Raw genomic sequence first — 25,301 nt, 5'->3', positions numbered from 1 at the left:
GTCTGTCTCTCAGTGTCTCTCAGTGTGTCATTCAGTGTGTCTCTCAGTGTCTCTCAGTGTGTCTCTCAGTCTGTCTCTCAGTCTGTCTCTCAGTGTGTCTCAGTCTGTCTCTCAGTGTGTCTCTCAGTCTGTCTCTCAGTGTGTCTCTCAGTGTCTCTCAGTCTGTCTTTCAGTGTGTCTCTCAGTCTGTCTCTCAGTGTGTCTCAGTGTCTCTCAGTGTTTCTCTCAGTGTCTCTCAGTGTGTGTCTCACTGAGAGCAGTGTGTCTCTCAGTCTGTCTCTCAGTGTCTCTCAGTGTGTCTCTCAGTGTCTCTCAGTGTGTCTCTCAGTGTGTCTCTCAGTGTCTCTCAGTGTGTCTCTCAGTCTGACTCTCAGTGTCTCTCAGTGTCTCTCAGTGTGTCTCTCAGTCTGACTCTCAGTGTCTCTCAGTCTGTCTCTCAGTTTGTCTCAGTGTCTCTCAGTGTGTCTCTCAGTGTCTCTCAGTGTGTCTCTCAGTGTGTGTCTCAGTGTCTCTCAGTGTGTCTCTCAGTCTGTCTCTCAGTGTCTCTCAGTGTGTCTCTCAGTGTCTCTCAGTGTTTCTCAGTCTGTCTCTCAGTGTCTCTCAGTGTGTCTCTCAGTGTCTCTCAGTGTGTCTCTCAGTGTGTCTTTCAGTGTCTTTCAGTGTCTCTCAGTGTCTCTCAGTGTGTCTCTCAGTGTCTCTCAGTGTCTTTCAGTCTCTCAGTCTGTCTCTCAGTGTCTCTCAGTGTGTCTCTCAGTGTGTCTCTCAGTGTCTCTCAGTGTGTCTCTCAGTGTCTCTCAGTGTCTTTCAGTGTCTCTCAGTGTGTCTCTCAGTCTGTCTCTCAGTGTCTCTCAGTGTGTCTCTCAGTGTCTCTCAGTGTCTCTCAGTGTGTCTCTCAGTGTGTCTCTCAGTGTCTCTCAGTGTGTCTCTCAGTGTCTTTCAGTGTCTCTCAGTGTGTCTCTCAGTCTGTCTCTCAGTGTCTATCAGTGTCTCTCAGTGTGTCTCTCAGTCTGTCTCTCAGTGTCTCTCAGTGTGTCTCTCAGTGTCTCTCAGTGTGTCTCTCAGTCTGTCTCTCAGTCTGTCTCTCAGTGTGTCTCTCAGTGTGTCTCAGTGTGTCTCTCAGTGTCTCTCAGTGTCTTTCAGTGTCTTTCAGTGTCTCTCAGTGTGTCTCTCAGTCTGTCTCTCAGTGTCTATCAGTGTCTCTCAGTGTGTCTCTCAGTCTGTCTCTCAGTGTCTCTCAGTGTGTCTCTCAGTGTGTCTCTCAGTGTCTCTCAGTGTGTCTCTCAGTCTGTCTCTCAGTGTCTCTCAGTGTGTCTCTCAGTGTGTCTCTCAGTGTGTGTCTCAGTGTCTCTCAGTGTGTCTCTCAGTCTGTCTCTCAGTGTCTCTCAGTGTGTCTCTCAGTGTCTCTCAGTGTGTCTCTCAGACTGACTCTCAGTGTCTCTCAGTGTCTCTCAGTGTCTCTCAGTCTGTCTCTCAGTGTGTCTCTCAGTGTCTCTCAGTGTGTCTCTCAGTGTGTCTCTCAGTGTCTCTCAGTCTGTCTTTCAGTGTGTCTTTCAGTGTGTCTCTCAGTCTGTCTCTCAGTGTGTCTCTCAGTGTGTCTCTCAGTCTGTCCCTCAGTGTGTGTCTCAGTGTGTCTCTCAGTGTGTCTCTCAGTGTCTCTCAGTGTGTCTCTCAGTGTGTCTCTCAGTGTCTCTCAGTGTGTCTCTCAGTGTGTGTCTCAGTGTCTCTCAGTGTGTCTCTCAGTCTGTCTCTCAGTGTCTCTCAGTGTGTCTTTCAGTGTGTCTCTCAGTGTCTCTCAGTGTGTCTCTCAGTGTCTCTCAGTCTGTCTCTCAGTGTCTCTCAGTGTGTGTCTCAGTGTCTTTCAGTGTCTCTCAGTGTGTCTCTCAGTGTGTCTCTCAGTGTCTCTCAGTGTGTGTCTCAGTGTCTCTCAGTGTGTCTCTCAGTCTGTCTCTCAGTGTCTCTCAGTGTGTCTCTCAGTGTGTCTCTCAGTCTGTCTCTCAGTGTGTCTCTCAGTGTGTCTCTCAGTCTGTCTCTCAGTGCGTGTCTCAGTGTCTCTCAGTGTGTCTCTCAGACTGACTCTCAGTGTCTCTCAGTGTCTCTCAGTCTGTCTCTCAGTGTCTCTCAGTGTGTCTCTCAGTCTGACTCTCAGTGTCTCTCAGTGTGTCTCTCAGTCTGTCTCTCAGTGTCTCTCAGTGTGTCTCTCAGTGTGTCTCTCAGTGTCTCTCAGTCTGTCTTTCAGTGTGTCTTTCAGTGTGTCTCTCAGTCTGTCTCTCAGTGTGTGTCTCAGTGTCTCTCAGTGTGTCTCTCAGTCTGTCTCTCAGTGTCTCTCAGTGTGTCTCTCAGTCTGTCTCTCAGTGTCTCTCAGTGTGTCTTTCAGTGTGTCTCTCAGTGTCTCTCAGTGTGTCTCTCAGTCTGTCTCTCAGTGTGTCTCAGTCTGTCTCTCAATGTGTCTCTCAGTCTGTCTCTCAGTGTGTCTCTCAGTGTCTCTCAGTCTGTCTTTCAGTGTGTCTTTCAGTGTGTCTCTCAGTGTGTCTCTCAGTCTGTCTCTCCGTGTGTCTCAGTCTGTCTCTCAGTGTGTCTCAGTGTGTCTCTCAGTCTGACTCTCAGTGTCTCTCAGTGTCTCTCAGTGTGTCTCAGTGTGTCTCTCAGTGTCTCTCAGTCTGTCTTTCAGTCTGTCTTTCAGTGTGTCTCTCAGTGTGTCTCTCAGTGTCTCTCAGCCTGTCTCTCAGCCTGTCTCTCAGTGTGTCTCTCAGTGTGTCTTTCAGTGTGTCTCTCAGTCTGTCTCTCAGTGTGTCTCTCAGTGTGTGTCTCAGTGTCTCTCAGTGTGTCTCTCAGTCTGTCTCTCAGTGTCTCTCAGTCTGTCTCTCAGTGTCTCTCAGTGTGTCTCTCAGACTGACTCTCAGTGTCTCTCAGTGTCTCTCAGTGTCTCTCAGTCTGTCTCTCAGTGTGTCTCTCAGTCTGTCTCTCAGTGTCTCTCAGTGTGTCTCTCAGTGTGTCTCTCAGTCTGTCTCTCAGTGTGTCTCTCAGTGTGTCTCTCAGTCTGTCTCTCAGTGCGTGTCTCAGTGTCTCTCAGTGTGTCTCTCAGACTGACTCTCAGTGTCTCTCAGTGTCTCTCAGTGTGTCTCTCAGTCTGACTCTCAGTGTCTCTCAGTGTGTCTCTCAGTCTGTCTCTCAGTGTCTCTCAGTGTGTCTCTCAGTGTGTCTCTCAGTGTCTCTCAGTCTGTCTTTCAGTGTGTCTTTCAGTGTTTCTCTCAGTCTGTCTCTCAGTGTGTGTCTCAGTGTCTCTCAGTGTGTCTCTCAGTCTGTCTCTCAGTGTCTCTCAGTGTGTCTCTCAGTCTGTCTCTCAGTGTCTCTCAGTGTGTCTTTCAGTGTGTCTCTCAGTGTCTCTCAGTGTGTCTCTCAGTCTGTCTCTCAGTGTGTCTCTCAGTCTGTCTCTCAGTGTGTCTCTCAGTGTCTCTCAGTCTGTCTTTCAGTGTGTCTTTCAGTGTGTCTCTCAGTGTGTCTCTCAGTCTGTCTCTCAGTGTGTCTCAGTCTGTCTCTCAGTGTGTCTCAGTGTGTCTCTCAGTCTGACTCTCAGTGTCTCTCAGTGTCTCTCAGTGTGTCTCAGTGTGTCTCTCAGTGTCTCTCAGTCTGTCTTTCAGTCTGTCTTTCAGTGTGTCTCTCAGTGTGTCTCTCAGTGTCTCTCAGCCTGTCTCTCAGCCTGTCTCTCAGTGTGTCTCTCAGTGCGTCTTTCAGTGTGTCTCTCAGTCTGTCTCTCAGTCTGTCTCTCAGTGTGTCTCTCAGTGTGTGTCTCAGTGTCTCTCAGTGTGTCTCTCAGTCTGTCTCTCAGTGTCTCTCAGTGTGTCTCTCAGTGTCTCTCAGTGTGTCTCTCAGACTGACTCTCAGTGTCTCTCAGTGTCTCTCAGTCTGTCTCTCAGTGTGTCTCTCAGTGTCTCTCAGTGTGTCTCTCAGTCTGTCTTTCAGTCTGTCTTTCAGTGTGTCTCTCAGTGTGTCTCTCAGTGTCTCTCAGCCTGTCTCTCAGTGTGTCTCTCAGTGTGTCTTTCAGTGTGTCTCTCAGTCTGTCTCTCAGTCTGTCTCTCAGTGTGTCTCTCCGTGTGTGTCTCAGTGTCTCTCAGTGTGTCTCTCAGTCTGTCTCTCAGTGTCTCTCAGTGTGTCTCTCAGTGTCTCTCAGTGTGTCTCTCAGACTGACTCTCAGTGTCTCTCAGTGTCTCTCAGTCTGTCTCTCAGTGTGTCTCTCAGTCTGTCTCTCAGTGTCTCTCAGTGTGTCTCTCAGTGTGTCTCTCAGTCTGTCTCTCAGTGTGTCTCTCAGTGTGTCTCTCAGTCTGTCTCTCAGTGCGTGTCTCAGTGTCTCTCAGTGTGTCTCTCAGACTGACTCTCAGTGTCTCTCAGTGTCTCTCAGTCTGTCTCTCAGTGTCTCTCAGTGTGTCTCTCAGTCTGACTCTCAGTGTCTCTCAGTGTGTCTCTCAGTCTGTCTCTCAGTGTCTCTCAGTGTGTCTCTCAGTGTGTCTCTCAGTGTCTCTCAGTCTGTCTTTCAGTGTGTCTTTCAGTGTGTCTCTCAGTCTGTCTCTCAGTGTGTGTCTCAGTGTCTCTCAGTGTGTCTCTCAGTCTGTCTCTCAGTGTCTCTCAGTGTGTCTCTCAGTCTGTCTCTCAGTGTCTCTCAGTGTGTCTTTCAGTGTGTCTCTCAGTGTCTCTCAGTGTGTCTCTCAGTCTGTCTCTCAGTGTGTCTCAGTCTGTCTCTCAGTGTGTCTCTCAGTCTGTCTCTCAGTGTGTCTCTCAGTGTCTCTCAGTCTGTCTTTCAGTGTGTCTTTCAGTGTGTCTCTCAGTGTGTCTCTCAGTCTGTCTCTCAGTGTGTCTCAGTCTGTCTCTCAGTGTGTCTCAGTGTGTCTCTCAGTCTGACTCTCAGTGTCTCTCAGTGTCTCTCAGTGTGTCTCAGTGTCTCTCAGTGTGTCTCTCAGTCTGTCTCTCAGTGTCTCTCAGTGTGTCTTTCAGTGTGTCTCTCAGTGTCTCTCAGTGTGTCTCTCAGTGTCTCTCAGTCTGTCTCTCAGTCTGTCTCTCAGTGTGTGTCTCAGTGTCTTTCAGTGTCTCTCAGTGTGTCTCTCAGTGTCTCTCAGTGTGTCTCTCAGTGTGTCTCTCAGTGTCTCTCAGTGTGTGTCTCAGTGTCTCTCAGTGTGTCTCTCAGTCTGTCTCTCAGTGTCTCTCAGTGTGTCTCTCAGTGTGTCTCTCAGTCTGTCTCTCAGTGTGTCTCTCAGTGTGTCTCTCAGTCTGTCTCTCAGTGCGTGTCTCAGTGTCTCTCAGTGTGTCTCTCAGACTGACTCTCAGTGTCTCTCAGTGTCTCTCAGTCTGTCTCTCAGTGTCTCTCAGTGTGTCTCTCAGTCTGACTCTCAGTGTCTCTCAGTGTGTCTCTCAGTCTGTCTCTCAGTGTCTCTCAGTGTGTCTCTCAGTGTGTCTCTCAGTGTCTCTCAGTCTGTCTTTCAGTGTGTCTTTCAGTGTGTCTCTCAGTCTGTCTCTCAGTGTGTGTCTCAGTGTCTCTCAGTGTGTCTCTCAGTCTGTCTCTCAGTGTCTCTCAGTGTGTCTCTCAGTCTGTCTCTCAGTGTCTCTCAGTGTGTCTTTCAGTGTGTCTCTCAGTGTCTCTCAGTGTGTCTCTCAGTCTGTCTCTCAGTGTGTCTCAGTCTGTCTCTCAGTGTGTCTCTCAGTCTGTCTCTCAGTGTGTCTCTCAGTGTCTCTCAGTCTGTCTTTCAGTGTGTCTTTCAGTGTGTCTCTCAGTGTGTCTCTCAGTCTGTCTCTCAGTGTGTCTCAGTCTGTCTCTCAGTGTGTCTCTCAGTCTGTCTCTCAGTGTGTCTCTCAGTGTCTCTCAGTCTGTCTTTCAGTGTGTCTCTCAGTGTGTCTCTCAGTGTGTCTCAGTCTGTCTCTCAGTCTGTCTCTCAGTGTCTCTCAGTCTGTCTCTCAGTGTGTCTCAGTCTGTCTTTCAGTGTGTCTCAGTGTGTCTCTCAGTGTCTCTCAGTCTGTCTTTCAGTGTGTCTCTCAGTGTGTCTCTCAGTCTGTCTCTCAGTGTGTGTCTCAGTGTCTCTCAGTGTGTCTCTCAGTGTCTCTCAGTGTGTGTCTCAGTGTCTCTCAGTGTGTCTCTCAGTCTGTCTCTCAGTGTCTTTCAGTGTCTTTCAGTGTCTCTCAGTGTGTCTCTCAGTGTGTCTCTCAGTCTGTCTCTCAGTGTGTCTCTCAGTGTCTCTCAGTCTGTCTCTCAGTGTCTCTCAGTGTGTCTCTCAGTGTGTCTCTCAGTGTCTCTCAGTGTCTCTCAGTGTGTCTCTCAGTCTGTCTCTCAGTGTGTCTCTCAGTGTGTCTCAGTGTGTCTCTCAGTGTCTCTCAGTGTCTCTCAGTCTGTCTCTCAGTGTCTCTCAGTGTCTCTCAGTGTCTCTCAGTCTGTCTCTCAGTGTCTCTCAGTGTGTCTCTCAGTCTGTCTCAGATGGCAGCAGAGTCTCACTCTGTGTCTTCATGAACTGTGTGAACTCAGACAGGAACAATGGAGCCTTTAAACCTGCAGAACAGGAAATAGGGAACAAGGAAATAGGAAGTAGATTGTAACTGAGCCGACACACCCTGACAATGTATTTTCTCTCTCCTCAGGGATCTTCTACACAGCGGCCATTTTGGGTCCAGCAGCAGGATACCTGCTGGGAGGATACTTCCTCAACATCTACACAGAGATCAGCCTGACGTGAGTCTGAAGAGGACTGAGTTTGATAGAGTAGAACAAACAACAGTAGACTCTAGTAGACTATCATAGAGACACACACTCATGAATAAACTGAATATGAATCTTTGCAGATGCACCACCAGAGTTTTATCACATCCCTTAAACACAGGATGTAGAGGACAACCATGTGCCAGCGCATGTGTCACAGAGGCTACTGTGATTTACCGATAGTGACTCCTTAATAGCCTCTTTCACACATGCACTCCTGACATTTTCCTGACAGTGTCAGGATCGCCTGACCCCGACATTACCCAGAGTTGCCCATTCACACATGTTCCTCACAGCAGTAGATTTTCCCCATCAGACGCAGAGGGGGGCGGGGGCAAGGAGGGGGGGCAAGTTTATTTAGCGATGAATTCTGTCATGTGTCTTTTTTTCAGTCTGTCTAAAAGATCATCATCCACGATCAATTAACTTGCTGGACACTCGTTCCTCATGTTCTGTCTCCCATACCTGCAGCAGCGTCTCCCACACGCGTTCGCTATGTATACTGAGCTTCTTATTCTGTTTTTTAAGATTGTAAGTGCAGCTGTGTCGTGTCGCTGTCATTAGTCGGGTTTGATCGTTTTGACAAGTAACAACGAGCCGCTGGGGACTCTGCTCCGCTCCCCTGCTGCTGTGAAAACGAGATCGCAGGTGAAAAATACAAAACACGAGTTGCATTTTTTTGGGCGACTTTGTAAAACGTGCAGCTCATGATGAATGTGAATAGATCAGACACAAAGGGAGAGCGATACAGAGAGAGCTGCTGTATGCAGCAGGTGAAGGTGTGAGCAAGTACAGCAGGTGAAGGTGTGTGGGGAGAAATAACTAAAGAGAAGCGAGGTGAGCAGATTAAAGTAGCCTGTGAACAAACAGTAACATATGGTGGAGAAGATTGAAGCACAGTCATAAAGGAGTTATAACTGTCTTTAAATAGTGTGACCCCCGCCCCCTCCACCTCCCGTCACTCGCTGGCTGTGAATGTTCCTGAGTGTGGGGCGCTGGTTTAGCTCAGTTGGTAGAGCAGGCGCCCCATGTACAGAGGCTGCAGTCCTCATCGCACTGATCGCAGGTTTGACTCCCAGTCTGCTGATCATTTGGTGCATGTCATCCCCCACTCTCTACTCCCAACATTTCCTGTCTATCTTCAGCTGTCCTACAAATTAAAGACAAAAGCCAAAATCATAATCTTTAAACAAAAATGTTCCTGAGTATTTCCTGGTGCGTTTACACATTGGACCAGTCTGACCAGGACTTTCTTCCAGCATGATACTGGGTCGCTGGCAGGAGAAAGTCTGTTCAGGAGTGCAGTGCATGTGTTAAAAGGGCTGATGTGTGTGTGTGTGTGTGTGTGTTTGTGTGTGTGTGTGTGTGTGTGTCAGGACTGAGATGACTCCGGAGAACCCCCTCTGGGTTGGGGCCTGGTGGATCGGCTTCCTGGCAGGAGGAGCAGCAGCTTTGCTGATAGCGTTCCCCATCCTGGGATACCCCCGGCAGCTTCCAGGTAAGACACCTGCCTGTTGCATTCATACACAACTTAAACACACACACACAGGGCCCTATCGTACACCCAGTGCAAAGCACCAAAGCAAACAGCCCAAGTGTCGTTGCTATTTTCCCGCAGTTGTGTAAATGGTATAAAGTGATCGTGCACCACCGTTAGTGCCTAGGTGAAATTAGGTGAGCTCAGGCAAACCGGTGGCGTGTTGCTATCTTGAGAACACAGAAAGCCACTGCGCCATAGACCACCAAAAACCTGGTCTTAAGTCTGTGGCGCAGTCTGTCTCTGCCATTTAAAGGGCGCATTACAGACACATTATAGACATACATCGGAGAGTTCACAACACAAGTCTCTGATTGTCACTCACACGGGGATGCACAGCAGTGCTTTGACTCGTCAGGAAAAAGCAGTGTGTTTACAGATACAGTGAAAATACGTTGTTTAAGGGACAGACTGCAAGCTTTGGTTTCCCTCGTCTCCTTAAATCATGATGCTTTCAGTTTGTTACCGATCTGCTGACAAGGGCAGGAAGACGTGGACAACCTCACCACTGCCTCTACACACACCTGCCTCACCTCAGGGAGATTCTGGCTCGAGCCACACACGGACCAAAAACTGCAGAGACACCAAGCTCTCCATCTTGCGCTCTCTCTAATACACACAGAAACAGTCACACACACACACACACACACACACACACACACACACACACACACATACACTCTCTCTAAGAGAACAAAAAAGGCAGTGCGGTGCGTCTCGCGTTTTACAGCCTGCAAAACGGGCCCTTAAGCCAACCTCTTTGCGCCTTGCGCCTTAGTTAGTGCCCAAATTGTACGCTGTCAAACAAGCAAATGTGCGTCAGACACGCCCTAAATCACTTGTATAAATAGGGCCCATACCCTCTCTCAGGAAGCTAAAGATCAGCCACATCTTAGACACACACAAACTGTTGTCTGTCGTCCTGCAGGCTCTCAGGAGTTTGTGTCCATGCGGGTCTCTGAAGCCCACCAGCTGAAGGACGGCAGTCACACCACAGCCTCTGACCCCCAGTTTGGAAAATCAGTCAAAGACATGCCAAGGTAAGAGGCTGCAGGGCGGTTGGCATCCAGTGATGTTGTCACAGCTCTGTGTTCTCATGAGGAGATGGAGAGAAAGTCCAATTTTAATGGAGCTGATGACAGAGCTGATGATGGAGCTGATGATGGAGCTGATGACAGAGCTGATGATGGAGCTGATGACAGAGCTGATGATGGAGCTGGTGATAGAGCTGATGATGGAGCTGGTGATAGAGCTGATGGAGCTGATGATGGAGCTGATGATGGAGCTGGTGATAGAGCTGATGATGGAGCTGATGATGGAGCTGATGATGGAGCTGATGGAGCTGATGATGGAGCTGGTGATGGAGCTGACGATGGAGCTGATGATGGAGCTGATGATGGCGCTGGTGATGGAGCTGATGATGGAGCTGGTGATAGAGCTGATGATGGAGCTGGTGATAGAGCTGATGGAGCTGATGATGGAGCTGATGATGGAGCTGATGATAGAGCTGATGATAGAGCTGATGGAGCTGGTGATAGAGCTGATGATGGAGCTGGTGATGGAGCTGATGATGGAGCTGACGATGGAGCTGATGATGGAGCTGGTGATAGAGCTGATGATGGAGCTGGTGATAGAGCTGATGATGGAGCTGGTGATAGAGCTGATGGAGCTGATGATGGAGCTGATGATAGAGCTGATGATAGAGCTGATGATGGAGCTGATGGAGCTGATGATGGAGCTGATGATGGAGCTGGTGATAGAGCTGATGATGGAGCTGATGATGGAGCTGGTGATAGAGCTGATGATGGAGCTGATGATGGAGCTGGTGATAGAGCTGATGATGGAGCTGGTGATGGAGCTGATGATGGAGCTGACGATGGAGCTGATGATGGAGCTGGTGATAGAGCTGATGATGGAGCTGGTGATAGAGCTGATGGAGCTGATGATGGAGCTGATGATAGAGCTGATGATAGAGCTGATGATAGAGCTGATGGAGCTGATGATAGAGCTGATGATGGAGCTGGTGATTGAGCTGATGATGGAGCTGGTGATAGAGCTGATGATGGAGCTGGTGATAGAGCTGATGATGGAGCTGGTGATGGAGCTGATGATGGAGCTGGTGATAGAGCTGATGATGGAGCTGGTGATGGAGCTGATGATAGAGCTGATGATGGAGCTGGTGATAGAGCTGATGGAGCTGATGATGGAGCTGATGATGGAGCTGATGATAGAGCTGATGATGGAGCTGGTGATAGAGCTGATGATAGAGCTGATGATGGAGCTGATGATGGAGCTGATGATAGAGCTGATGATGGAGCTGGTGATAGAGCTTATGATGGAGCTGATGATGGAGCTGATGATAGAGCTGATGATAGAGCTGATGGAGCTGATGATAGAGCTGATGATGGAGCTGATGATAGAGCTGATGATGGAGCTGATGATAGAGCTGATGGAGCTGATGATAGAGCTGATGATGGAGCTGATGATAGAGCTGATGATGGAGCTGATGATAGAGCTGATGATAGAGCTGATGATGGAACTGATGATGGAGCTGATGATAGAGCTGATGATGGAGCTGATGATAGAGCTGATGATAGAGCTGATGATGGAACTGATGATGGAGCTGATGATAGAGCTGATGATAGAGATGATGGAGCTGATGATAGAGCTGATGATGGAGCTGATGATAGAGCTGATGATAGAGCTGATGATGGAACTGATGATAGAGCTGATGATAGAGCTGATGATGGAGCTGATGATAGAGCTGATGGAGCTGATGATAGAGCTGATGGAGCTGGTGATAGAGCTGATGATGGAGCTGATGATGGAGCTGATGATGGAGCTGATGGAGCTGATGATAGAGCTGATGATGGAGCTGATGATGGAGCTGATGATGGAGCTGATGATAGAGCTGATGATGGAGCTGATGATAGAGCTGATGATAGAGCTGATGGAGCTGATGATAGAGCTGATGGAGCTGGTGATAGAGCTGGTGATAGAGGTGATGATGGAGCTGATGATGGAGCTGACGATGGAGCTGATGGAGCTGATGATGGAGCTGATGATAGTTAAGGATGGCAATTACATCAATCGATGTTTGATGAAATATAATAAGATGATGTTTACAGAATCACAGCAACTGATGAGTCACATGACTGATGACATCATAGACTGATTGATGAACCTGCAGATAAACTTCATGTTCAGACAGACAGTGCTGGTATATAAGATAACAAACAGCAGGAAGTTCATACTGTACATGTTATGATTGCTAACATCCTGCTCTTAGCTACAGCAGGACTTACATGTATCAGACATGTATCATACATGTTAAACATGCTAGTGTTACTGGTCTCTGTGGTGTTAACCCAACAACAGCTGTGATTGGTCCGCCTGGTAGTTTGTCTCTGAAACCACTGAGACTCTGTGCTTTATGCTAGCGTGTAGCTAACTGCTACAGTCTGTTTCTCAGTGTGTATAGTAAGTAAGTCAAATGTATATAATGCTTTTCACAGGCATAGGTCACAAAGTGCTCTACAGTGACATCACATACAGAAAAAAACACGACCGATACGCTGGCAATATGAGCCAAACTAATAAAAGTTTCAAAAGTTTAAAACATCGTCAGAGAAACAGAACATAATAAAATACTCAGTTCATTAACAAGATTCTAAGCTTGGCAAAGTCCAGTGGACTTGAACTAGTTGAAGTCCTTGAAGCGTTTCACCTCTCATCCGAAAGACTTCTAAACTGACAGAGCTAGAAATAAGCCTCTGTAGGTCATTAGTATGCTATTAGATGTGTAATCAAGGGTGAGTTGTAAACCTGAGCTGTTGACCTAGTTTCACTGAGAGTCGTTAGTACCCTCTAACCTGACCTTGATGACTGAGAGCCTTCACAGATTTATTAATGAGACATGTGCTGTGTGTGGTTATTCTGTGACAGGAATTTCACTATCTGCTGCCTGAAGCAGCTCCAACAAGACCCGCTCAGGAACAGTTTACATTTTTAACACAAAGAAGCACAAAAAGCTCAACAGAGACTCTACTGCCATCCGGTGTGCTGCGGAGTAACTACAGAGCAACACAGGTCATCATAAATCAGGCTTTAGTAGTAACCTGTCTGATTCCATATGAGCTGTTTGTGACTGCAGAGTTTCTTGTTTGTTTATTGTGATGTCATCAGTGTGACATCACTGTATATGTGGGATTACAGAGTGAGAGAGTGAGGCGATAATCAGGACACATTATGTAACACGATATTTCTGCAGCACACTCAGATTAGAGAGACTGCTTTAATTAAAGAGAAGGAAGATTTACACATACATGCTGTCTGTCTCTCTGTCTGTCAGTCTGTCTCTGTCTGTATGACTGTCAATTCAATTCAATAAGCTTTACTGGCGTGGGTGTAACAGTTACAATATTGCCAAAGCATCAAGTAAGTATACAAATAGAATTTAAATACCTAAGCAATAATCAATATAATAATTCTGGTACACATGGGAGCTCTTTCTATGGCGACCCGTCTATACAGCCAGGCTGTGCTGGCTGAGTCTGTCCACCATCAGGACCGTGTTTTACAGTGCTCGGATCCATCTGGGTTGTTTCCTTCCAACAGCTCGTGGGTTTTTCTTTTTGTTGCTTGATAATTTGGTTTGGTCAGATTTGGGGGGTGGGGTGTTGTGTTCATGAGGCTGGAACTTAGGGTTAGGGTTAACCCTTGACCTCTGTCTCATTCCGGGTGAGGCCAGGTGATGTGGACTGATATAATTGGTTAGCAAATTCATTAATATATAAATTGAAAATGATGTGACTGAGGTTACATCCCTGCCTCACTCCTCGGCCGTGGGAGAAGTAGGCTGTGTGTTTGTCTCCTACTTTAACAGTACACTCACTGTTGGTGTACACAGACTTAACAACATCATATGTGTTTCCTCCAATGCCACTCTGAAGGAGTGTGTAGACCCTCATGCCACACAGAGTCAAATGCTTTCTTAAAGCCTTTGAAGCATGCAGAGGCCCTTCCTTTCTTCTGCTCCAACTCCTGTCCGATCAGGGTGTGGGGGGTGTAAATGTGCTCTGTGGTGCAGAAATTTGTTAGGAATCCAATCTGGCATCTATTTCAAACCTGGTGGTCTATGATCAAACTGAGAATCCTCTTATTCAGAATATCACAGCAGGTTTTTCCCAGGTTACTGTTCACACAGATTCCACGGTAATTATTGGGGTCATATCTGTCCCCATTTTTATATCCATCCATCCATCCATCCATTATCTCCCGCTTATCCAGGGCCGGGTCGCGGTGGCAGCCTACTCAGTAAAGTGACCCAAGCGTCCCTCTCCCCAGCAACATTTTCCAGTTTCTCCTGGGGGATTCTGAGGCGTTCCCAGGCCAGACGGGATATATCCCTCCAGCGAGCTCTGGGGCTGCCCCGGGGTCTCCTCCCAGTTGGACGTGCCCGGAAAACCTCTAAAGGGAGGCGCCCTGGAGGCATCCTAACCAGATGCCCGAACCACCTTAACTGGCTCCTTTCGACGCGAAGGAGAAGCGGCTCTACTCCGAGCTCCCCCTGGATCTCTGAGCTCCTGACCCTATCTCTAATGCTGAGCCCCGACACCCTCTGAAGGAAAGTCATTTCGGCCGCTTGTATCTGCGATCTCATTCTTTCGGTCACTACCCAAAGCTTGTGACCATAGGTGAGGGTTGGAACGTAGATCGACTGGTAAATCGAAAGCTTTGCCTTCAGGCTCAGCTCCCTCTTCACCACCACGGTCCGGTACAACGCCTGCATTACTGCTGATGCTGCACCGGTTCGCCTGGCAATCTCACGATCCATTTTACCCTCACTCGTGAACAAGACCCCGAGATAGTTGAACTCATTCGCTTGAGGCAAAGACCCACTCCCCACCCGGAGGGGGCAATCCACCGGTTTTCGGCAGAGAACCATGGCCTCAGACTTGGAGGTGCTGAATCTCATCCCAACCGTGTCACACTCGGCTGAAAACCGCTCCAATGTCTGCTGGAGGTCCCAGCTTGATGAAGCCAAGAGGACAACATCATCTGCAAAAAGCAGCGATGAAATCCTGAGGTCCCCAAACTGGAAACCCTCCTCCCCCCGGCTGCGCCTTGAGATCCTGTCCATGAAAATCACAAACAGCATCGGTGACAAGGGACAGCCCTGTCGGTTCTCTACCCCTGCTAAAAACAGCTTGAGCCAATCCCTGCTTCCCCTTCCTGAGTCGTCCAATGGTTTGCCAGAACTTCTTTGACGCCAACCGAAAGTCCTTCTCCATAGCCTCCCAGAACTCCTCCCACACCCAGGTTTTTGCTTCCGCAACCACAGAAGCTGCAGCCCTTCTGGCCACTCGGTACCCGTCTGCTGCCTCTGGAGACCCCTGGGCTAACCAAGGCCGAAAGGCCTCCTTCTTCAGCCTGACGGCTTCCCTCACTGTTGGTGTCCACCAACGGGTTTTCAGGTTGCAACCACGACAGGCATCGACAGCCTTCTGGCCACAACTCCTTGTAGCCGCTTCCACAATGGATGCTTTGAACACGGCCCATTCGGATTCCATGTCCCCAACCTCCCCCAGGATGCAAGAGAAATTCTTCTGGAGGGGGGAGTTGAAGACCTCGCGGACAGGGGCCTCCGCCAGACGTTCCCAGTTCACCCTCGCTCCACGTTTAGGTTTACCAGGTCTGTCGCGTAGCCTCCCCCGCCATCTGATCCAACTCATCACCAGGTGGTGATCAGGTGACAGCTCTGCTCCTCTCTTCACCCGATTGTCCAAAACATGCGGCCGCATGTCTGATGAAACAACCACAAAGTCGATCATTGATCTACGGCCTGGGGTGCTCTGGTACCAGGTACACTTCTGAACAACCTTATGTTCGAACATGGTGTTTGTTATGGCCAATCCATGACGAGCATAGAAGTCCAATAACAAGACACCATTTGAGTTCAGATCGGGCAGGCCGTTCCTCCCAATCACCCCCCTCCAGGTTTCTCCTTCATTGCCCACATGAGCGTTAAAGTCCCCCAGTGACTCCAAGAAGGCCGGGTACTCTGAACTGCTGTTCAGTGCATAGGCACAAACAACAGTCAGAGCCTTCCTCTCTGCAACTTGCAGTCGCAGAGAGGCGACCCTCTCGTTCACCGGGGAGAACTCTAACACAGCGGCGCTCAGCCAGGGTCTTGTGAGTATCCCCACACCCGCCCGACACCTCTCACCCTGGGCAACTCCGGAAAAGGCGTGAGTCCAACCCCTCTCCAGGATATTGGTTCCAGAGCCAGAGCTGTGCATGGAGGTGAGCCTGACTATCTCTAGTTGGTAATGCTCCACCTCCCGAACCAGCTCCGGTTCCTTCCCCACCAGGGAGGTGACATTCCACGTGCCAACAACCAGTCTATGCTGCGGGGGATCAGCACTTGATCCCCAGGATTTGCCTGCTGCCCGGTTTGCAATGCAACCGACCCCTATGTGTATCCTTGTAGGTGGTGGGCCCACAAGGCGGCGTCTCCCCGTTGCTCGTTCGGGCTGAGCCCAGCCGGGCCCCATGGACAAAAGCCCGGCCACCAGACGCTTGCCAACGATCGTCCCCCCCAGGTCTGGCTCCAGGAGGTAGCCCCAGTCTCCCTGATCTGGGCAAGGTAGCTTTTCCATGTTGTTGCCTCTTCATAGGGGTTTTTGAACCGCTCTTAGTCTGGTCCCTCCTCTGGGACCAATTTGCCTTGGGAGACCCTACCAGGGGCTAGTGCCCCAGACAACACAGCTACCAGGTTCACATGGACACGCAAACCCCTCCACCACATTAAGGCGGGGATTCATGGAGGGGGCGTTTTTATAAATGGGTGTTATCAAAGCTTTGTTCCACAGGTCAGGAAAAACACCAACAGTTAGAATAATATTAAACAGTTTCAGTAAAGCACATTAGAAAGTATGATCAGAATACTTTATCATTTCATTTAATATGCTGTCCACACCACGGGCCTTGTTCTGTCTGAGCGCCTGCATGCTCTCCATCACTTCTTGCTCTGTTACAGATGCATCCAGAGGCTTTTGTCTTTGATCGCTGATTCAAAAGTTTCCCATTCGTTGTGTATTTTCTTTTGTTCAGCATTCTCTGTAATGTTGCTGTAAAGTTGAGTAAAATAATGAACCCAGGTGCTGCCATTTTGTATTGCCAGTTGATCCTGATGTGTTCTGTTCAGCTGGTTCCATTTGAGCCGGTTTGGACTCTAAAGAGTCTTGTGTTTGTCAGAGCTGCTGCTTGGTGTGCTGTCCCTTCTTTGCTCTCAGTGTGTGTTTGTATTGTTTTAAGGTCTCATGGTAATCACATCTTATATTTGGGTTATCAACCATTTATGATTCATTGTCTTTGGTTTTTGATGAGGTGTTCTCAGGTTTGATAATGACGCCACTGTATCAAAGATTGCATTGATTTGGCCCAGAGCAGAGTTTGCTCCATCTTTATTGTGGGGAAAGAATTTGGAGAGAAATAAATCTGTTGCATGTTTGATTTGTGGGTTTGGAAAGCTTTCTGGTATCTCTCCATGCTGTCTGATTTCCATTTATATGAATGTGTGGCGTTGTAAAGTGTGCTGTGCTCAGAGGCCTCATAATTAGTGAGAGCCTTCTTTAAATAGACCGTGATCTTACTGTGGTCTGACAGTGGAGCGAGTGGGCTGACTGCGAAAGCTCTGAGACGTTGGGTCTAGATCTGTGATGGCGTGGTCCACCGTGCTGCTGCCGAGAGCTGAACTAAAAGTGAAACGGCCCAGAGAGTCTCCTCGTAGCCGACCATTGACGACGTACAGACCCAGCGTGTGGCAGAGCTCCAGAAGCTGAGAGCCACTTGTGTTTGTGGTTTTATCAGAGTTGTGTCTGTGGGGGAGTTCAGAGAGAGGAAAGCAGGCTTCTGCAGGGAGACCTAGGTGTTTGTCTCCCTGGAAGTTAACTGTATCAGCTTTCTCTCCTGTTAGAGCATTTAAATCCCCACAGATCAGAACATTTCACAAACTTTTGAAGGGATTGATTTCCCCCTCTATGATTGTAGTAGGGGGATTCTGAGGGTGGGATGTAAATTGCAGACAGGTAGACATCTTGATCTGCACATATTATTTCTTTGTTAATTTTAAGCCAAATGTGGGAGTCTCCTTTTAGTAGTTTGGATTGCAGGGTTAAGTTCTGATCTGTACCAGATAATCATGCCTCCTGAGTCCCAGCCCTGAGGGACAGTTCAGTTTGATGGATGGGATTATAATCTCAGTGTAACAGTGAAGACGACCAGTGGAGCCGTCTCCTCTGCACCATGTCTCCTGTGTGACAGTGATATCAGAGTCTCTTATCTCTCTCAGAAAATCAGCATTTCTGCTTTTTCATCCAAAAGCAGACGGTTTGAGACCTTGCATATTCCAACATGTTATTTTAAAAGATTTCATTTTTAAATGTGTTCTGATTTTTAAAAAAAGACAAAGACCGAAACAAACAGTAAAGAAATACTGAAAACAAGAAATAATAACTCTAGATTAAATGAATTAAATTGATCTTGTTAGACAGGTAAATGACCGTGGAATGTACAGTGGTGTTGGCTTTTGATTATGTTGTAATCATGTTTCATTGTATCTTTTTAAATATGTTTCTGTCTCTGTTTTTCTATTATTCAGTAATAAGTTAGAGCAGAGCAGGTGTAGGTTGTGAGTTAGGGTTAGGGGGCTGTAGAGCTGGCTGAACTGCTGAGAGGAGTGGGGGTGGGAGGTCTCAGAATGGGGACTGCGTCTCTGTACAGGTGCACATGGTCATACAGGCAGTCCAGGTTTAGTGTTGGGTGGTGAGCCAGGAACACATTGGGCTTCACAGCACAGTCCCTGGAGACGCTGGCGTTCACCCTGTGGCTGGTGTGAAGGTGGAAGTCTCTTCACTGCAGGAGGATGGAGATCCTGCTGGTTGGAAAAGTTGTGGAGGCTTTTTCAATCATTCTCCTGAGTGAGTCTGCCACTCTCTCCTGTTGGGACCTCAGGTTGTTGGCACCTGTGTGGATTAAAATATGACTGGGTGAACCTAGCTCAGCAACAGGCAGCAGCTCCAGGGCTCTACGGGTGTTTGGGCACCAGATCTTCTTTACTCTGTGCCTCGGAAAAAATTGTCTGTTCATCTAGGAACTTCCTGTTAGAGTCTATTAGGAGGAGGATTTCAGCACTTCTGCCTGTGTGTGCTGGTGCTGCCTCTGGTGGTGGGATGGGTGCAGACTCTGTGGAGGGTGGAGTTGGATCCTCTGGTGGTGGGATGGGTGCAGACTCTGTGGAGGGTGGAGTTGGATCCTCTGGTGGTGGGATGGGTGCAGACTCTGTGGAGGGTGGAGTTGGATCCTCTGGTGGTGGGATGGGTGCAGACTCTGTGGAGGGTGGAGTTGGATCCTCTGGTGGTGGGATGGGTGCAGACTCTGTGGAGGGTGGAGTTGGATCCTCTGGTGGTGGGATGGGTGCAGACTCCGTGGAGGGTGGAGTTGGATCCTCTGGTGGTGGGATGGGTGCAGACTCTGTGGAGGGTGGAGTTGGATCCTCTGGTGGTGGGATGGGTGCAGACTCAGTGGAAGGTGGAGTTGGATCCTCTGGTGGTGGGATGGGTGCAGACTCCGTGGAGGGTGGAGTTGGATCCTCTGGTGGTGGGATGGGTGCAGACTCTGTGGAGGGTGGAGTTGGATCCTCTGGTGGTGGGATGGGTGCAGACTCCGTGGAGGGTGGAGTTGGATCCTCTGGTGGTGGGATGGGTGCAGACTCCGTGGAGGGTGGAGTTGGATCCTCTGGTGGTGGGATGGGTGCAGACTCTGTGGAGGGTGGAGTTGGATCCTCTGGTGGTGGGATGGGTGTAGACTCCGTGGAGGTGGAGTCGGATCCTCTGGTGGTGGGATGGGTGCAGACTCTGTGGAGGGTGGAGTTGGATCCTCTGGTGGTGGGATGGGTGCAGACTCTGTGGAGGATGGAGTTGGATCCTCTGGTGGTGGGATGGGTGCAGACTCCGTGGAGGGTGGAGTTGGATCCTCTGGTGGTGGGATGGGTGCAGACTCAGTGGAGGGTGGAGCAGGGTTGTTGCTGGAGGATGAAGCTGGCTGTGTGCGAGGGGGTAAGCTCCTGTGGGTAGGGCTTGGTGAGGGTGGAGCAGGTGCAGAGTTGGGTTGAGTGGAGACAGTCTGGCTCTGAGAGGTGGTTGTGGTTAGAGAGCACTCTGTATTTTCTCCTGAAGACTGAGAAGGATTCGGTCCTTCTCCTGCAGCTCCTCTCTCAGTGTAGCTACCTCCTGTCTGTCCCTTGTGAGCTGCTTCACCTCCTCACTGAGGGAGTCTGGCTGTCTCCTCTGAATGGCTCTATGTTGCTGAAACTCTCTCAGCCAGAACTGTTCCCTCATGATGTTCAGATCTTCTGAATGCTCCGTCAGAGGCTCAGTGTCAGCGTTTTTACATTTTTTTCAGTGTTTATCTCATCTTTCAAACAGAAAAAAACAAAATTATTGAGGAGCAATGTTTAAGTATGACTGCTCAGAATGTCTTGTTAATAAAAATGTATTTGTTCATTCATCCCCGTCTTTCTGTCCGACTGTCTGTCTCTCTACCTGTCTATCTGCAGGTCCGTGCTGCTCCTTCTAAAGAACCCCACCTTCCTCTTCCTCTGCCTGGCCGGCGCCACGGAGGCCACCCTGATCGCTGGCATGTCCACCTTTGGTCCAAAGTTCCTGGAGTCTCAGTTCAGCCTCAGCGCCTCAGAGGCCGCCACCTGGTTCGGTGAGCTGACACACCTGGATTTACACCTAAGGCAAACCTCAGGTGGACCCTCTTAAAGAGTTAGATACATTAAATATGTTTAATCGAACACATTTTACTTAAATTTTCCTGAATTTTACAGAAACAGGAAGTGCCCTTTGTTTATCCTTCCAGCAGAGGAAAATGTTCAGAGGACTTTTATCAATCTTTAGAATAAAACAGTTTCTTTAAGCTGTGACGGAACAAACAGCAACATGTCTCTTACAGAACATGTGCTTTCTAATGTTTCTAAGACACATCTTTATCTGTGACTGTTTCACTGTCATTAAACAATGAGTTTAACTGAACACTCATACAGTGTTAGCGAGGACGTCGAGCCAATGAGAGGAAAGTTATCAGGGAGAGGAGGAGTCAGCTTCATGTCCTTTGTGTTTTTTTACAGCACAGACTCATCGGGTCACTGACCTCTGACATTAATCTGTTCTCATGAAACTGAAATTGTTTTGTTGTTTTTGAACTTTGAAGAGCAGACGTAAAATGTGTAGTAGTGCACCCCCCCATCACATCATAAGACAGTGTTGTCATGTGATCTGATGCGAATGTGTACGTGCCTTTTAAGTGTGCACGTGTATTATGAACCCCCTCCAGGATACATGGTGGTCCCAGCAGGAGGGGGGGGCACCTTCCTGGGCGGGTACATTGTGAAGAGGTTGAACCTACGTTGTCGAGGTATCATCCGGTTCTGCATGATGTGTGCGACCGTCAGCCTGCTGGCCAACTTCATCTTCCTCATACACTGCCCCAACCTGCCCATGGCCGGGGTCACTGCCACCTACCACTCTGAAAACCCCCCCTACTGGTCCGAGCCCCCCCAGCAGCAGGACCAGTCTGAGCACCAGTATGAGCAGCTCAGGAAGCTGCACAGTACAAACAGGTGTGTTTCTGTCAGGTGGTGTGTCCCTGAATTTGTCCTTTCATATTCTAATCCACAGTTAGTATCAACCATTGTATTTTCTGTCTCTCTCCCTCTCCCTCTCCTCCTCCCTCCCCCCTTCTCCTCCTGTGTTCAGCTCCTCCCTGCAGGAGTCCCTGTCAGTGGGCTGTAATGCAGACTGCAGGTGTGTCAGAGAGCTGTATAACCCTGTGTGTGGGGCGGACAGAGTGATGTATTACTCCCCCTGTCACGCCGGCTGCAGCTCCATCAACCACAGCCAGCACCCCTCAGGCAGACAGGTATAGAGACTCCTGAAGACATTGGTATATATAGTATAGTCTGTTCACCATGCTTCAGTGTGTGACTGTACATGTGTGTGTGTGTGTGTGTGTGTCTGCAGGTGTACTCTGGGTGCAGCTGTGTGGAGGGTAATGTCTCCGGTGCTGATGAAGGCTTCGCTCTGGCAGGAAAGTGTAGCAGCTCCTGTCACCACATGCCAGCCTTCCTCTCCCTCTTCTTCATCCTCATCTCCTTCACCTTCCTGTGTAGCATCCCCGCTCTCACCGCCACGCTCAGGTGGGTCACCACAGGTGTAGAGACAAGCTGATCATTACACCCACAGTCAAATTCTGCCTCCTAGCTGCATTATTGTTAGCCCGCACTGGGACCAAATCCCATTATACTATTGTGTTTGTAAAACACACACAGTACAGTGCTGTTCATGATAAAGATGTCAGCCACCTTCTCTGTGAGTTAGTTGTCCCCGTTGATGTGCTCTCGTGACTCCAGGAGATGTCTGTCAGTGTCTCACAGCTGTCAGGACAAACTGTGTACAGACAAAACAACATGCGTGTCTCATCTGTATGCTCTGTGCAGGTGTGTCCCAGACAGCCAGAGGTCCTTTGGACTGGGCATCCAGTGGATTGTGGTTCGTACATTTGGTAGGTTTATCTGTTATTTTACTAAGTTTAATTTTAACCTCCATATAAAGATCACAGAACTCCACAATGTCCACACGGGTCACGTCCTCTCTGTGTCTGAATCTCTTTTCAAACACTGATACACCACTGATACACTCTCTGTTTCTGTCTCTCTTCAGGAGGTATTCCAGGACCAATTGCCTTCGGCTCGGTGATCGACCTCTCCTGCCTGCTGTGGCAGGATCAGTGTGGTGAGCAGGGCTCCTGCTACCTGTACCACAACTCAGCCATGAGCCGCTACACGCTGATCGCTGGAGTCATCTATAAGGTAACAATAATAAACACAGAGTAACAGGACATTAGCTGTTAGCATCATCTATAAGGTAACAATAATAAACACAGAGTAACAGGACATTAGCTGTTAGCATCATCTATAAGGTAACAATAATAAACACAGAGTAACAGGACATTAGCTGTAAGCATCATCTATAAGGTAACAATAATAAACACAGGACATTAGCTGTTAGCATCATCTATAAGGTAACAATAATAAACACAGAGTAACAGGACATTAGCTGTTAGCGTCATCTATAAGGTAACAATAATAAACACAGAGTAACAGGACATTAGCTGTTAGCATCATCTATAAGGTAACAATAATAAACACAGGACATTAGCTGTTAGCATCATCTATAAGGTAACAATAATAAACACAGAGTAACAGGACATTAGCTGTTAGCATCATCTATAAGGTAACAATAATAAACACAGAGTAACAGGACATTAGCTGTTAGCGTCATCTATAAGGTAACAATAATAAACACAGAGTAACAGGACATTAGCTGTTAGCGTCATCTATAAGGTAACAATAATAAACACAGAGTAACAGGACATTAGCTGTTAGCGTCATCTATAAGGTAACAATAATAAACACAGAGTAACAGGATATTAGCTGTTAGCGTCATCTATAAGGTAACAATAATAAACACAGAGTAACAGGACGTTAGCTGTTAGCGTCATCTATAAGGTAACAATAATAAACACAGAGTAACAGGATATTAGCTGTTAGCGTCATCTATAAGGTAACAATAATAAACACAGAGTAACAGGACATTAGCTGTTAGCGTCATCTATAAGGTAACAATAAATAACACAGAGTAACAGGATATTAGCTGTTAGCGTCATCTATAAGGTAACAATAATTAACACAGAGTAACAGGACATTAGCTGTTAGCGTCATCTATAAGGTTACAATAATAAACACAGAGTAACAGGATATTAGCTGTTAGCGTCATCTATAAGGTAACAATAATAAACACAGAGTAACAGGACATTAGCTGTTAGCGTCATCTATAAGGTAACAATAATAAACACAGAGTAACAGGGGTCCGTTTCACAAAGCAGGTTCAACAAACTCTAACAGTCATTGGCTGACTGTGTGTTTGTGCAGAGGAGTAAAACTCAGACTTCTTCAGTTACATGTTTATTCACAGCGACTTATCTTCTGTACACCTTTGACCTGGATCCTCTCTTATGTCATGTGACCTGCTGTTTAGGTGTTGGGGATCCTGTTCTTCATGTTAGCCAGCGTGCTGTACTCGCCTCCTCCTGAGTCTCCTCACAGCAGCTGTGAGAGCACCGACCACGGAGGAGGAGGAGGAGGAGGAGGAGGAGACCTGAGCGACCTGCCAATCAAAGACCTGCCAGAGGATGGAGTCATCATCAACCTGCACGCCAGGTTATGACATCACAGACCCCGCCCCCAACACCCGACTAAGTCTGAGAGTGTGTGTGTGGTGATGGGGTGCCTCTCTACACCAACAGCCTTCTGTCAGCCATAATGACCCCAAACACACACACATACACAAAGACACACACACACATACACAAACGAACACACACACACGCATACATATGCACACACACTCTCCTGCTGTGTGTATGTGTGTGTGTGTGTGTGTGTGTGTGTGTGTGTGTGTGTGTGACAGTCTTTAAGGAGCACTGTCTCAGTGTGACATTACATCAGAACTGAATGAACGTCTGATGATTCTGTTTTATCTTCCTTCACACACACTGAACCAGCTGATGTCTGTGCGTGTGTGTGTGTGTGTGTGTGTGTGTGAGTGTTTATTGTACTTCATGTGTATGAAGCATTTATGATGTAAACAGCATTTATGTCGTCCTCTCCTTCTGTTCCTTCCTGTCAGTGAAGTGTGTTTTGTTCCCTCACAGATGAACATGATCTCTGCAGCCTTCAAACAAACATCATGTTAAATGTTAAATATTAAATATTGAATATTAAAGCCACTAAACACACTGATATAATTAGGTCAGAGCAGCAGCACAGAGAAGCACATGTACAGAGATTAATGATGATTATTGTTGGTTTATATTTAAAAGTAGAACATTATAATGAGCATTTCTAAACTAACTGGGTTTGAATTCTTGTTTCGTTTATTCTAAAGAGATTTGAAATCACTTTGCTGCACTTTAAACTAAAGCACTGAACAGGACGGCAGTCAGTGTGCAGCTCACTGCAGCTTTAAAACAACACACTCTGAATCAGTCTGATCATCATCAATGTTGACCTGTGCACAGATGGTGAACTTTGACCTTTGATGAACACAGAGTCCGAGGCTGTCTGAGCTTGTTGGCTTCGTGTCTGAGACAAAGTGACACTAAAACCTTCAGGACTGTTAAACATTGTCCCTGAGGAACAGATTGTTACTGCTGTTTTTACATCTAAAGTTAGGCAGCACCCTCTCGTGGCGGTTGGAATTATGACGGGAGAAAAGGACAGAGGTCACTGAGGAGAGCAGAGACGGAACATCAGCACTGATTGATTTCACAGGTGTAACATCACATCTAACTGACTTACTTCTTTAATCCATCAGACCTTAATCCAAATCAGCATCAGGTCAAAGGTCAACTCTGTCAGCAAACAGAGCTGAAGGTCAAAGGTCAAACATGAACTCATCATTAGAATTAGCACTGATCCACCTGACTGAATCTGATCATTGATTTATTAAAGAGACTGAAGCTGCTGGTGAGAGGCTGGCCTGCAGAGGTGCATTCTGGGAAGCCTGAGCATGATGCAGTAATGATGGTTGGTGTTTGTATCACAGTACTGTACATCCACACGGTGCCAAAGCAGCTCCGCCCACTGTCAGAAAGAATTTATTAATGTCATTTATTCGTCATCGGCTCTTATTTTGTAATTCTTCTTCCTCTGTGTGATGCAAACAGGAAGCTGCTTCCTGTGTGTGTCTCTGTGGTCAGAGCTCATGGTGTCAGTGTGAACATTGTTATTCTGTCCAATCAGCTAATTAAAGCTTCTGTACATTAATTTTCTCTTTTTTGGTACTTTCACTTTTTGAAACAGACTTCAGACGTTTTTTATATGAAACCATGAAAGATGTCGAC

General features: G+C 47.9%; 1 protein-coding gene across 1 annotated transcript in view; it reads left to right on the top strand.

Moving 5' to 3' along the window:
• slco4a1 (solute carrier organic anion transporter family, member 4A1) overlaps positions 1 to 24,735 on the top strand; it is a 33,538-nt gene extending 8,803 nt beyond the window's left edge. The window contains exons 2-11 of the mRNA XM_069660333.1: positions 6,616 to 6,706; positions 8,110 to 8,231; positions 9,199 to 9,310; positions 19,891 to 20,045; positions 20,673 to 20,958; positions 21,095 to 21,257; positions 21,359 to 21,534; positions 21,835 to 21,899; positions 22,058 to 22,206; positions 23,435 to 24,735. Coding sequence (XP_069516434.1) covers positions 6,616 to 6,706; positions 8,110 to 8,231; positions 9,199 to 9,310; positions 19,891 to 20,045; positions 20,673 to 20,958; positions 21,095 to 21,257; positions 21,359 to 21,534; positions 21,835 to 21,899; positions 22,058 to 22,206; positions 23,435 to 23,623 — 1,508 coding nt within the window. The 3' untranslated portion in view covers positions 23,624 to 24,735. The remainder of the gene's footprint in view (positions 1 to 6,615; positions 6,707 to 8,109; positions 8,232 to 9,198; positions 9,311 to 19,890; positions 20,046 to 20,672; positions 20,959 to 21,094; positions 21,258 to 21,358; positions 21,535 to 21,834; positions 21,900 to 22,057; positions 22,207 to 23,434) is intronic.
• Positions 24,736 to 25,301: the final 566 nt, after the last annotated feature.

The sequence above is a fragment of the Semicossyphus pulcher genome, unplaced genomic scaffold (genome assembly GCF_022749685.1).
Source record: "Semicossyphus pulcher isolate SPU_LCO1_2020_fin unplaced genomic scaffold, fSemPul1.0.p SCAF_13, whole genome shotgun sequence".
Taxonomy (NCBI): domain Eukaryota; kingdom Metazoa; phylum Chordata; class Actinopteri; order Labriformes; family Labridae; genus Semicossyphus; species Semicossyphus pulcher.
The sequence above is the reverse complement of the archived record's forward strand: the minus strand, read 5'-3'. Positions and strand labels throughout refer to the sequence as shown.